The 13,453-nt window shown below is 50.0% G+C and overlaps 1 protein-coding gene across 1 annotated transcript in view; it reads left to right on the top strand.

Annotated features, from left to right (window-relative positions):
• The window catches only part of IPO7 (importin 7), a 392,711-nt gene that overhangs the window by 43,277 nt on the left and 335,981 nt on the right, over nucleotides 1–13,453 (top strand). Inside the window, exon 5 of the mRNA XM_078680964.1 lies at nucleotides 1,006–1,162. Within this exon, the coding sequence (XP_078537090.1) occupies nucleotides 1,006–1,162 (157 nt within the window). The remainder of the gene's footprint in view (nucleotides 1–1,005; nucleotides 1,163–13,453) is intronic.

Raw genomic sequence — 13,453 nt, 5'->3', positions numbered from 1 at the left:
ATTAGCTCTCCTGTCTGTCCTGTGTTTCCGGTTTCATGTACATGGGAGGGGCTAGGGTAGGTTTGCAGCGGGGTTAGCCCATGGCATGTTTTTGAGTCTGGATTTGTGTAACAAATGATACTTGCTGACTGTCAGTGTCCAGCTTGCTAACACTTAACATGTTTTCTTTTTGGAAATCTTGCACCATTTTGTTTCCAATATGTGCCACAAAATTGGTTTAGTTTGTCGTTCTAAATATCGCACCAGCGAGTATTTTAGATTTTGAAGTCATTGGCATTGCCAATATGTCTCGCCTTTGGGACCTTATAAGTGTTTAGCCATGCAACAGTTAATGTTGCAGTAAGGATATTGTGCTGCATAACTAAATACTTTTAAGGTCCTAAAAGCGAGACCTGTTGGCTATGCCAATGCTTGTTTTTAATGAAGTTTGTGGTGGTCTGGATTCAAAAAGTATCCAATACTTAGTTCAACCATGCTTTTGATCAGGGTATGATGAATGTACATTGGTTAAATGAATTTCTTAGGCAGGCAGTGTTGCAGAATGAGGGCTTCTTGTCTAATTAGACAGCTTACAATCATTTAACTGCCACTGTCAATTTGACTTTTGAGGTGTTAAGGTGTGTTGGTGCATGCATGGAGAGATTCTATTTTAAACTTTTTTTTCTGTAGTGTTGTCTGTCTCGTGCCCTCCTGTAAACCCCCCTAAACCCCCTCATAGCTATATCCCCTCCTGCTGTAAGAGTTGGTTTTAGGAAGTTAAACATTTTTTTTTAAACTGTCGCATTATTTGTAGACTTTTTTTTTGCTTGTATGTTACTCATTTATTTTTTAAGTCTTACAAAATGCTACGGAATAATTCTTTCTTGTTGAGTGTCAACATGTGGTAGTGTCCTAAAGGTCACAGCACTGGGCGCGGTTAAATCTCCACTTTTGTATTTTGGTAAAAAGATGTTAATATAGTTAAAACAATTGAATCTAACATTACATTGATGTCTTGGAACAAAGGTATAAGAAGCCAGATGAGCGAAGTCCTTTGATAGCAGCCATGCAGCACTTCTTACCAATGCTGAAAGATCGCTTTGTCCAACTTCTTCCTGACCAATCTGATCAGTCTGTCCTCATCCAGAAGCAGATCTTCAAAATCTACTATGCACTTGTTCAGGTAGTGACCTTTCAACTTAAATTTTTCTGTTGCATTTGCCACCATGTCTCTTGCACTAATCTTCAGTTTTGCTGCCAGCATGTTCCCCATGGTCTTTTTTTTCAGGAAGCAAGTGACCCAAAGGCGAGGCATTACACTCCCACAATGTGAGACTCTCTGCCCTATAATTGCTGATAAGGAGAATGCTATTCTCCTGCAGAGCACTTTATGATACAAGTAGACGCACCTAAACATGCTTTACCATCTAGGAGGGGAGAAGGAAAGGTAGCAGTGTGCCGTATGGACGGAGCAGGGTTATCACTACCTGTGTTTTACATACTTTAACCTCCGTCAAGGAGTTTAAGGTATATGTGTGTATGTGTGTATATATGTATGTGTATATATGTATTGCCACAGCTTCTTCTTCCTACGTTTAGTAGACCAAAGACACGGCACAGCAACAGAGTTTTTTGCGTTATTTATTTACACACCAGTGCAAAAAAGAAAGTGCATCAAATGGACGGTCTACGCGTTTCGGCTCCTGCCTTCCACTGGACCATAGAGTCCACAGGTCTAGACCTTACTTAAATACAGTGAACAGTGTAAGTACCCTCTACTATTTTCATGGTCATCTAGACCACCAACCCAGCATAGTAGGCACATGGTCAGTACATGTTTGTAATTATATACATAAATATGTACAATTAACGTAAAGTACCAAAAATAATAATAATCCTGAACCATTAATTTAAATAAAGTATTTCACATCAAATTGGGTTCCGTCCTACATATATGTATGTGTATATATGTATGTGTGTGTATCAATGTGTGTATGTGTATATATATGTATGTATCACACACTCTCTCCTGAAGGAAAGACATAGCCGCACACACGATGATGAGGGTCAAATCCATTTATTTACAGCGTGGGCAGTCCTGGCGCGTTTCGGTCTTCGTGACCTTTTTCGAAGGTAAGCCCCGGCATTGAATCACAGCACTATTCCATTGCTCCATTTAAGCCCTCCAGTGGGCGTCTCAATGGGAACCTTTTCCCTGAGCATGCTGGACCTTGTAGTGCGCTAACCCCAAAATCACACCCTCCAGTGGGTTGCCGTTTTTTAAAAAAGTTTGATTTCAATGCTGTATCCATCATCGCTCCGTTGCATTTCCCATTTTCAAGGATGCCTAGAGTCCAAAACCAAAGTTAGTCTTCTGCGGCAACCACTGTCCCTATCGTTTTCACGTTCTCCCAAAACTGTTTTCGGCGGGACAGTCACAGTGGTCTTTGCTGGTGGTGCGTCGCTTGCGGCTGAACCATGCCGCTAAATAGCACACACTCTCTCCTGAAGGAAAGACATAGCCGCACACACGATGATGGTCAAATCCATTTACAGCGTGGGCAGTCCGGACGCGTTTCGGTCTTCGTTACCTTTTTCGAAGGTAAGCCCCGGCATTGAATCAGCGCACCATTAAGTCCATTGCTCCATTAAAGCCCTCCAGTGGGCGTCTTAATGGGAACCTTTTCCCTGAGCATGCTGGACCGTGTAGTGCGCTAATTCCAAAATCCCACCCTCCAATATATATCTATATCCTCTAAGTCCACAACCGCTCCTATGCAAACAAAGATGGACCGGTTCACCACCTCTGACCACGACCCTCTTGGCAGGCGGCGGGGCACCTCCTTCCTCAGGGCAGGGACTTAAATACTATTCTACGGGCAATTAGCGCCTCGCAGGCATCAGTTGAGGGGAAGATCTGGGAGGTCAAAGTGGACATATCCCTCCTTCGACAGGACCTCCGCAATGCAGCACGAATTACAGAGGCTGAATCTCATCTTTCTATGGCGAAGGACGATATCATAAAACTGAAAGAACAAGTGGCTCACCTCCGCTCACACCAAGGAGCTGAATCGGTGCGCAGAGGATGCGGAAAATCGTGCACGCCGCAACAACCTCTGCCTGGTGGAGTTTCCCGAAGGGAGTCGAGATGAACCAAGGATCCATCATGGATGCCCAAGGATGCTTTCAGCATGGTTCGTGGTTGAGAGAGCATCGATCCCTCGCACACAGACCACCACCTCTCCCTATTGTACTAATAATCCTTAACTTCAGAGACCGGGACACCATTCTGCGCAAGGCGCGTGCTCAAGGACGCCCTCAAATTCCAAAATCACATGGTCATGGTGTTACCTGATTATAAAAGAGAAGTACAGGACACCCGCCGCTCCTATACAGATGTTAAAAAGAAACTGCGTGCCCTGGGCCTACAGTACCAACTTCAGTTCCCCACACGCCTCCGCGTCATCTTCTAGAACAAAACTCAATTCTTTGACTCTCCCCAAGCGGCATGGACATGGCTGACGGAGGAACCCCCCCACTACCCCCTGCCAGCGGCATGACCTGTCCCCCATGACCGACTGTCGTGGTAGTTGGTGCCTCACGCAGCCTCGCAGAGGGTGCCAGTCCCAAGCAGCAGCGTCCAGTTTCTCGAGCACAGCTGCTCACTGATTCCTCGAGCCCATCGGGCTTCCCCGCCTCAGTCACCACTCTGCTGACTATTTACCTAGAGCTTCCACATCACTGGCCTGAGGGGGCTCACCGAGAATAGACTCTGACCTTTCTAGCACTCCAACTCTCTGAGGACTTACCGGACGAGGCCAAATGCACACTCACTATGGTGAGGTGCTCCTGCCTCTGTAGGGTTTATGAACCGTGGCAGACTTTCGCGCTCTAATATTTTTTGTTTTCTGCCAAGACACTGCACGTCCTCCACGCAGCTTAACCCAAGCGTTTGTTTGGTTCTACATCAAGGCGTGGAGCATAGCTCAGGACGGCCATGCCTATAAGCCGGTCTAGGAGGCCATTAACATTCCATGACAGAACATGAAGGGATGCCCTGGGGACTGATTTATCAGTCATGGCGGTTGGTGTGTGGAGCATGAATGTAAGGCCATGCAGAAAGTCGGGAGCGCGTGTGGGGACCAGCGTCTGTGCAGGAGGGTGTAACAAGTGAAGTTATTCTGTCCCCTGAGGAGTGGGCACATGGTGTTCCGTGGTAGCCGAAACAAAACAGAAAACAACTACTTAGGGAAAACAGTCCCCTCCTTCCCCCTATACTTCGAGAGCTGGAGCATCTGTTGACCTCCCCCCCCGGTAACAAGAAGTACTTCTACTCCAAGAGACGCACCTGTTTGGTAACTGCTGCCCCTTCCTGGCACGCTGTGGGTATGATTAAGTGTGGCACTCTGGCTTCACTCTGGGCTCCAGTGGGGTGACTATCCTTCTGAAGCGCACCCTGCCTTTCGTGCTTACACAAGTTATTCGTGACCCCCAGGGATAGTCTGTGTGACACTCTGTGGGTCGATGGGCGACACTCCCCTTAATCTTGTGTCCGTCTATTCCACTCCTTCGACGCTCGCGACAACCCTAAAACACGTACTGCCCTGCTGGCTACCTTGCTCCTGCCTGGCACTGACCCTATGTCAGATTCCCTCCTTTGATGGGGGGGGGGGGGGGAGGGATATGGGATGACTCTTCTATATCTGTACTTCCTGGCTGGGCGCCTCCTGGTCATCCACCACTGGTAAAACGGGGGCTGGTTAGATCCAGCTTACCGGCTACACTGAGCGAACTGGGTTTGTTCCAAATCCAATCATTGATGTACGGGGGTCCATTCCATCCTACTTACCAGATGTAATGTGCTCTGTGCTGTTGGCCTTGCGGGCTGCATTGCACCATACTCACTGGACACGCAAGCTGACTCGGTGCACCCCTTTCTTGCAGGGTACTTGGCTCCGAGCGGTCAGTGGGCTACAAGGTTTTAGATCATGGGATCTCCTAGGAATCTCACAACTTGGATGTGTGGTCAAGTGGCCTAATGCGTTCCTTTCAAGACCTTCGGACCCGTTACTCCCTACACCCATCTCGGTTCTACAAATATTTGCACTTGGGACATGCCCTTTACATGCACATCACTGATGACACCAGGATCCCTAGGCACAGACTATGCTAGGAAATTTAGGCAAAGGGGACATTTTGCACATTTATCGAACACTGGTTAACACCCCCTCTAAACTGGATATGCTGAGAAACCAATGGGAAGAATGGGTGGGTCCACTCGATATGGCGTGATGCCCGTATGGCCCCCAAGACGTTCAGCCATACTCGGATTGATCAAACTAATAATTACACGCCGCATATTTAACACCCCTGTGCCTCAATCGGGCAGGCCTATACCCGGACGCATCCTGCACGAGATGTGCTCACGCTCCGGCTGACTTTTTCCACATGGTATGGGCATGCCCCCACCTGCGATTCTGGGGTATCTAGGTGGAGCTCACAGAAGTCCTGGGGTGGGAAGTTCCTCACAACCCACGTCACTCTGCCAGGGAAGTGGCGATGGGGGAGGGGAAGGGGGGGGGGGGGGGGTCAGGCAGTGGACTGGTGCGCGTCCCAAGAGAACCTTGTACGAGGCACAGGGGTGTCCCAAAAAGTACCGCAGGGTATGGGAAAAATGGCTGGGTACTGTGGAGTAATCAAAGTATTGTAGCTGCTTGTGCCTTCAGAGGTCGGGCTCTATGAGATGTTACGTTCCTGTAATTGACGGAGAATTGTCATCTTCCATGTCTAATGCTGATCTGACCAGGTTTGTTTTCAAAACAATACAAATTATCCCCTGCCCCCCCCCCCCCCCCCTCCAAAAAATCCACACTGATGCCAGTGTGTGATGTATTAAACCATATACTCTGAGGTGCCCCTGAAAACCTACTGACCCTGGTGTGGTCACTGAGTGACGTTAGGCAGCCTGACACACACTTCTGGACCCCTGGTTGGAGAACATAATCTGTACTCTGGGACCAGAAACCATGCACATCCTGGGCAGAGATGTCTCATCTCCCTGAGGATGGGCATAGTGCTTGAAGAGGAAGCTTCAAAGGCCTGCCGCCTTTGTAATGCGAGTCCCCAGCCTCTGCTGCTAGCAGCAATGGCAGCCCCCAGTTTACACTCTCACTTTATGCAGGAAAACTTAAAAAGACTAGGTGTGCCACCTTTGCCAACTCCACCCCACGGGTGAAAGAGGCGAAGTTGAGCACACTTTTCAGTCCCATCAATCTTAAAGATGAGTTGACTCCTCCAATAGGGGCTAGGCCTATGCCCCCTCCCACAGAGGGTGGTATAATAGAGGGTGTAGTCATCCCAGGTGAGGTGCTCATTGACCCTACCTGTAACTCCCCTAAAACGTCTCCTAAATCTAGTATTTAGGAAGCTCCCTCAGACCTTGATACTAATTAACTGCGACCTAAGGAGGACTAAGAGGACGCCATGCAGCGACTACTGGCTGGCCCCAGCCCTATTGGCCTATCTCCAGCTTCAAAGATCCTGCGAGAAGACTACGCCTGTCCTGCAGCTAGCGACTTCCAGAAACTCTAAGAAGACTGCCTGAGCATTCAGAAAGACCAGAACTCCAGAGGACAGCAGTTCTATCCCTAAGAATCCAACACCAAGGGCCCCGGTACCAGCTGGAACCGCGAGTTCTGATCACTCTGCATCATGCCTATGGCCTGTGTCCAGGTGGCCCACCGGCCCAGAACAGGTTCCCCAGCGATCCAGACCTCCATTCTAGCGTTGGCTGACCCCTCCTGAACTCCACGACACCTGCAGCCTTAATCCAGAGGCTTCCCCCTGACCAATTGGCTCCGGTAAGAAGAATCTGATGTCTAAAGACACCAGTGCACCCCAAGCCCCTGGGCCTTGGTGAGCTGAACTGACTGTACCCCTACAACCCCCTACATCTCTACTTACCGCTGCTGGTCTCCTGCAACATCCAGTGCAGCGCCTGCAGCCTGTTTGTTGAAAGCAGAATCTTCATTGAAAAGCACTGGGTGTCAGATTCTGAAATTGCACCCTGTGCCACTGGTGGTGTATGTTTGGTGCTGCTTTGAGCCTGCCCCCTACCCCCCCTTCTTGACCTAACGCACAAAGCTTGACCCCTGTAACCCCTGTAACCACCCACTCCTCTTCTGTGAGTTTTTCCTACAGCTGCCTCTTAGGCAGTATATAGTGCGCAGGAGTCAGGCTGGTTATGGATTGATGAGCAATAGATCTTCGTCTATTTGTGATTGCCCTTTTGTCCCATAAACCTTTTACCCTCCAGCGTGTTAAATTCAGGAGGTCCTCCATCTCTGAGATGAATGGCGTTGAAGCACATTAGAGCTGCAGGTTTCGATTTAATTGATTTCAATGTAAGTTGTATTCAGCCAGTAATGTTTGAAATGTTTTCAGCGTAGTGCATTCCTGTGAGAAGTTGGCCTGATGTGCAGTGCTCACTATTCTAGTGATCACTATATATCAGTCCAAACAACCCTTATTGATGATTGGTTGTAAGTCAACCTTATAGACCAGCTATCCTAGTAGCATGGATACGAGCAGTCTAAGGCTAAGACTCTAGAGGGCGTGTTAAGCCAGCTGTTTTACCATCACATTACCCCTTGAACACCCAGTGAAAGGACGCCACACAAGTGTTATGAAAATAAACAGTGTATTTATTAGAATCACAACAACCCTGTACTCTTTGAGGACAGGGTGCTAGGCACACAACAAAACTCTTACGAAAATACTTAAGTTAGCACGTTATACACAAATGCCCGAGGGGCACGAAAAACCATATACTTTAAAAGTGGAATGCGAATTACTAGCAGGTAAGTAACAGTTCTAATAGGCTTTGGAATCGCTAGGACTTGACTAGGGAATCGTTAGATTACTACTAGGAGACCTAGGGGACTCGGGTGCAGAGTGTGCACTCTCACGCGGGATGCGGGACAAAGTCTATGGAGGCTAGTAAAGGCAAAGTTAGTGTTCACGGGCGAACCCGACCTGGTAGGAAGAAAACGACAGTGGATCCTGACCCTAGGATAGTGAGGCTATGCTGGGACACCGAAGTGCCGAAGTTACCTAGCCCAGGGGCTGCAGCTGCATAGGTCTGAAAAGACGTCGGGGATCTCGTTGCCGGACCAGGAGCCTGGAAGGAAGAAGTTGCTGGCAGGCGACCAGTGAAGAAAAGTTCGATGGATCCAAGCCTGGATCAAGGAAGAAGAAAACCTGAAAGCAGAGGGGACCAAGTTCTTGAATCACTAGCCAGTGATTAAGTGGGCACCAGGATGGCACCGGGCGAAGTCACCGCAGTCAGGTGAGTGGGCGCTGCTGGGCTCTGCAGTCTCTCGGACCAGGAGGCGTTGTCGGCGACCAGGATGGAGGTGCGAGCTGTCCCACGAAGGTTCTTGCTGTCGACGTCGCTGGACCCAGGATTGGGCAACAAGTCTTGGCAAATGCAAGGCCCACGCGGTGGACCTAAAATGGCGTCTTGAGTGGACCAGGAGGGTCCAGGTTACTTCTCCGATGGAGGGAAGCAAGGGCCAGTCTGGAGCAACCAGACCAGCAGCAGAAATGTCGTCGGGCGTCGTCAGGAAGGCCACAAGCCAGCGGGCTAGTAGCCAAACAACGCGGTGAGCAGTAAAAAGCAGAAGGGCCCCACGCAGATCGTGGAGATGCTGGGGGGCTGCTCTTCGGTGCTGGAGCTGCTCAGGGTGGGGGCTTCTCGGACCCCAAAGCACTCACCAGGAATTCACTCGGCGGGCTTGCTGGAAAGAAGTCGTGCAGTCTTGCAGATGGCCGGTCCCTTGAGGTCTCGTCGCACCCACGGTTCTCAGCTGGGCTGTAGAGGTGGGTAGAGGTCAGAGGTGCCAGGGAAGCCGGTTCTCGTCGAGCTGGGCAGTCGGATTCCGGAGGAAGGACTTGCAGCAGACCGCAGTGTTCTTAGATGGTGCCTGCGGGTGCAGGGTGACTACTCCTTAGTCACAAGGGAGAAATCTTAGGGAGAAATCTTGAGTTCCTTTCGCAGAAAGTAGTTTCAGGATTCAAAGATGATCTGATTTGGAAGGGGGCCAGTTCCTACCTTTATCCTGCAAAAAGGGGCTGGCACGCGACTAAGTCCTGCCCTATGGGTGGGACTAGGAGGGGGGTGGTTACACCCACTTCCTTGGCGGGCTTTTCCCCAGCACAGGGTCTGGAGTGACCCTGGAACTGGTTCCAGCCAGCCTATGCACAGTGAGCACCGGGGTGCCACGTGCAGTCACCTTCCTCTAAAGCCCTGCCTACCTACAATACACAAAACCCTGTCTGGGACGGTGCTGGCACCGCCCCTGGCAGGAAACCCTTTGTCCTTATCTCCTGCTCTGGGAGGACTCCCAGCAGCAGGAGGGCAGACTTGTGTCTCGGTGGCAGCATCCATTTTGTGGATGCTAAGGCTCTGTCTGACTTTTAACCGGGTTATAGGTTACATGCATGTCGTGTCCCTCTGGAAGGTTGGAATGCTAACCCCGTCGCCAGAATTGGCGAGGGGTTAGTATTCCAATTCGTATGACACCTTACTCGACATGTTTTGATAAAGCGATACCAGAGTTGGCATATAACCGCGAGGATTATAATGCACTTAAGAGTATATGGTATGCGATATCATGGAAACGGCTAAGGGATAGATCCCGAAAGCCGCAGGCAGGCTCAGCTCATGCCAGAGCACCATCTCACACGATTCCAAGCACTCTGCCTTCAGGATTGTTAAGGCCTGCCATAGGAGTGACTGATAGGTGATCTGTGTGTCCATTTTAGGGTTAGATATAGGTATACTATATCTAAAGCAAAGGGTGATTACACCACCTTGCCCCAGCTGTCGTGCAGCCAGTTGTGTCAGATTTGGATGGCCAGTCAGGGGTGGCATAATACATGCTGCAGCCCCTGGTAGGCCCTGGGTACACCTATGCCCTGGGTACCTAAGGTACACTGTACAGGGACTGATAAGGTGACTCAGTATCCAATTTAGATATGTACCTAATGTACATGGAATCCATTTTACAGAGAGCAGTAGGCCTGGGGTCCTGAATAGCAGGGCCCCAGGTCAACTAAGTCAGAAAACCAGCAAAACACCAGGCAAAAAGTTGGGGGCAACCATAGTCAGGGATCAACCTTCCTACAATTCCATTATACCTCCCAATGTTGTGATCACTATAGAACCCCCCCCCCCATGGGGTCTGTTAAATTCATTTGCCTCACCACCGCATCCGTGCCAGGGTAGACTTCCATATCTTTACCACTACCACGGTCGCCAGTTGGAGTGTTGAGCCAAACACCCCCACCAATCTTCCCTATGTATGTAGACTTTAAGCATTTAGCAAGGGCTATGCAAGAGAACCCGTGGTTTCATAACGAGCAACATAGCCTGGAGTTCAAGTTCTAGAATAGGGAGTGCCAGACCTTGTAGGGGTAGCTTCGTGGTTGGTGTATGAATCGCTTTAGGGATACCATTTTGAAAAGAGCCGACCGGCCCAGTGATGACAGGCAGTCGTGACCACATTTTCATCTTGGTGGCTAGCCTAATGATAAGGGTTTAGATAGTGCGTTCCCAAGCTGACTTGTATCTAATGTGATGTACACACCAAGGTATCTGAGCCTCTGTCGGATCACCTGAAGGTTGGCGACAATCTGAGCTTTTGAGGGTAGTGGTTGGCCGGAAACATGGAGGGCTCGCCAAAGATCTGTAGTGCTCTCGAACCTTTTACCAGGTGTCAGTTAGGAAGATTAATATGTCATCTGAATACAGTGCAAGCCTATCTGATACCCTGTCCAATCAAAGCCCTGCATGTGTATATCCAAACTGAGGCTGGTCGCTAAAGGTTTCAGGAAGATGTTGAATAGGAGAGTGGATAGTGAATATCTTACTGCTGCTTGAAGTTTTAAAGGAATTCGCATGCGAGGCTGTTTGGGTCAGGGGTCCTCCCCAGTGGTAGTTGACTCAGGGCTTGTTACATTTAATCAGCTGTGAGGTCCTCATCCAAGGAGGCTTATACACTTGCCAATAGGCAGAAGTCTAGGTTTAACTCCTATTTTCTCCACTGGAATTCCTTCAGGGCTTAATGCTCCTGATAATAAAGTTCACATTACTGTGAAATGAGTCCTGGGTTATCTTTTAACTGAATCTGATTATCATTTTTTTTGCATATGTGTATTATCGTTCTTCCTCCCACACCCACCGTTACAGCCATCCTAACATGGATCTCATCGGTAAGCACACATATAGAATCAACTACCCTTCCACTCTCACCAAAAAAGCCGCTAAACGCTTTAAACACAACTTCTTGAGGTCGCACCCTGAAACCCCCTTTGCCGACACCTACTTCTCACCGGGCAATGGAGCCCTGAACGCAGAGCTCAATGGAGAAAGGCGTTCCTAACCCTACTCACCGTCTCCACCACCAGGAAAACCGCTCATGGCCTAACTCTCTCTCACACCTTCCCAACTCTTCCCTGGCAGAACCACCATTACTATCTACAATAACGGGATTGTCCTAATTCAATCCACAGACCAGAACCTGGAACTACTAGACAACCTGTTCCCCAAGTTCAAGGAGCACCTTTCCAAGCTGCGGTCCTCCACCCATAACTCCTCCAACACTATCACTCCCGACGTCGCAGCCCCCACCCACAACCCTTCTAACATAGCTGAGCATCGGATCCACACGCACCTCACCTCTACCCCCAGCACCCTAGTCAATCGCCCACCTGCTGTCACCACCCCACACTCCCCAAGCGCAGTCACAAATCTCTCCCCCTCATACACTAGCCGCCCCTCTAACACTATCCCTTTGATCCCCACTCATACCACTCCCATTCCTCTCTCCCCTGACATAACTCCCACCCACAACCCCTCTTACCTAGATCAGCACCAGAACGACACGCATAACGACAAATCCCACCCTTGGTTCCCCCCCACTCTGTCCCCACATGAGAACACTCCCCCCCCCCCCCATACATCCTCAATACACCCACATCCTCGATACCCCCCACGAACGCCTCTGAACACACCACCGTCCGCGGCAGATCCTTCTCCCTCCCCACTCACGACATCCCCACCCTCCCAACTAGACCCACAGAACATACCACCTCCCTTACCTTAGCATCCCCCCCCTCTCCCCTCCCATTCTCAGCCCCCACTACCTTCCTGCCACCCCCATTGTCTTCAGCCTTCACTCACTCTTCAACTCACCGGCACCGTCTCCCATCGACATCTCTACCTATGCCTCCCACCCTCCCCCCTACCTCGCCCACAAATTCGCCCACACATCGAATGCCATCCCACTCAATATCACCGTAGAACCCTCCAATAATGCTAGCATATCCCCCCCCCCCCCCCTCCCCTCAGTACCCTGCTCGCTTTCCAGCTCACTACTCAATCACTCGCCAACGGCTCTCACCACCAACCCCATCCCCAATCCACCTCTGGACTTGACTTTATCCACCCTCCAACAAGTCAAAGAGGATCTCCTACAAGTCAAAAAAGATCTCCACGCAATCAAAGAACTTCTCTTCTCACAGCCCAGTCAACCTCCCACCATTCCACTACCCTACAAACGACGCACCCTCCCCACATACCTTCGCCTTCAACAACCCCCGCGCTGGCCGACTATCCCCGCTCGCAATAACTCCCACCGCCCCCGTCGTGTCCTCAACTCACTGTCGGACCGCGACTTATGCTCCCTCCTTCGCTCTTATGGCCCAGATCCGGTAAAACACATATCCATCACACACATCCCCATACCCACAATTCTCACAAATCCCCTGAGGCTCCCAACCCTTGGCAACAGAGGTTCCGTCCCTAACAACCTCAGGAAAGTCCCACTCTCTCTAGAAGGCTCGACCACCCTTCTCACTCCCAAACTCAAATGCATCCTACTCAATTGCAGATTGGCCCAGAGACACTCCTCCGACATCGCTGATCTCGTCTCAACAATGGATCTGGACCTAGCCATTCTGACTGAAGCGTGGCTTACTGAAGCCTCTACACTGATAATGGACATACTAGTCCCCCCCAATTATCACATCATTAGACTGGACAGGCCTGGCAAGACGGGCGGGGGAATTGCATGCATTTTTAGGAGCAACCTCTCCGTTACTAAAGCCACCTCCCCCTCCCTTACTTCCTGTGAACTCCTCTGCCTCGATATCACCAGCGAGGGCAAACAAGCTTGTGCTTTACATCTCATCTATCACCCGCCTGGTGACAACCTCATATTCACTCAACAACTCATGGACACGATCACATCCAATGCCGGTCGGCAGACCACCCAAGTCTACCTGGGTGACTTTAATCTCCACTGGAACGATCAGAAAGACGCAGTGGTGAATAATCTCAAAACTTTCCTTAATGCGCTTGACCTCACCCAAATATGCGATAGACCAACACAAGACAAAGGCTCGATACTCG

Source organism: Lissotriton helveticus, chromosome 3_1 (assembly GCF_964261635.1).
Source record: "Lissotriton helveticus chromosome 3_1, aLisHel1.1, whole genome shotgun sequence".
Lineage (NCBI taxonomy): Eukaryota > Metazoa > Chordata > Amphibia > Caudata > Salamandridae > Lissotriton > Lissotriton helveticus.
The sequence above is the reverse complement of the archived record's forward strand: the minus strand, read 5'-3'. Positions and strand labels throughout refer to the sequence as shown.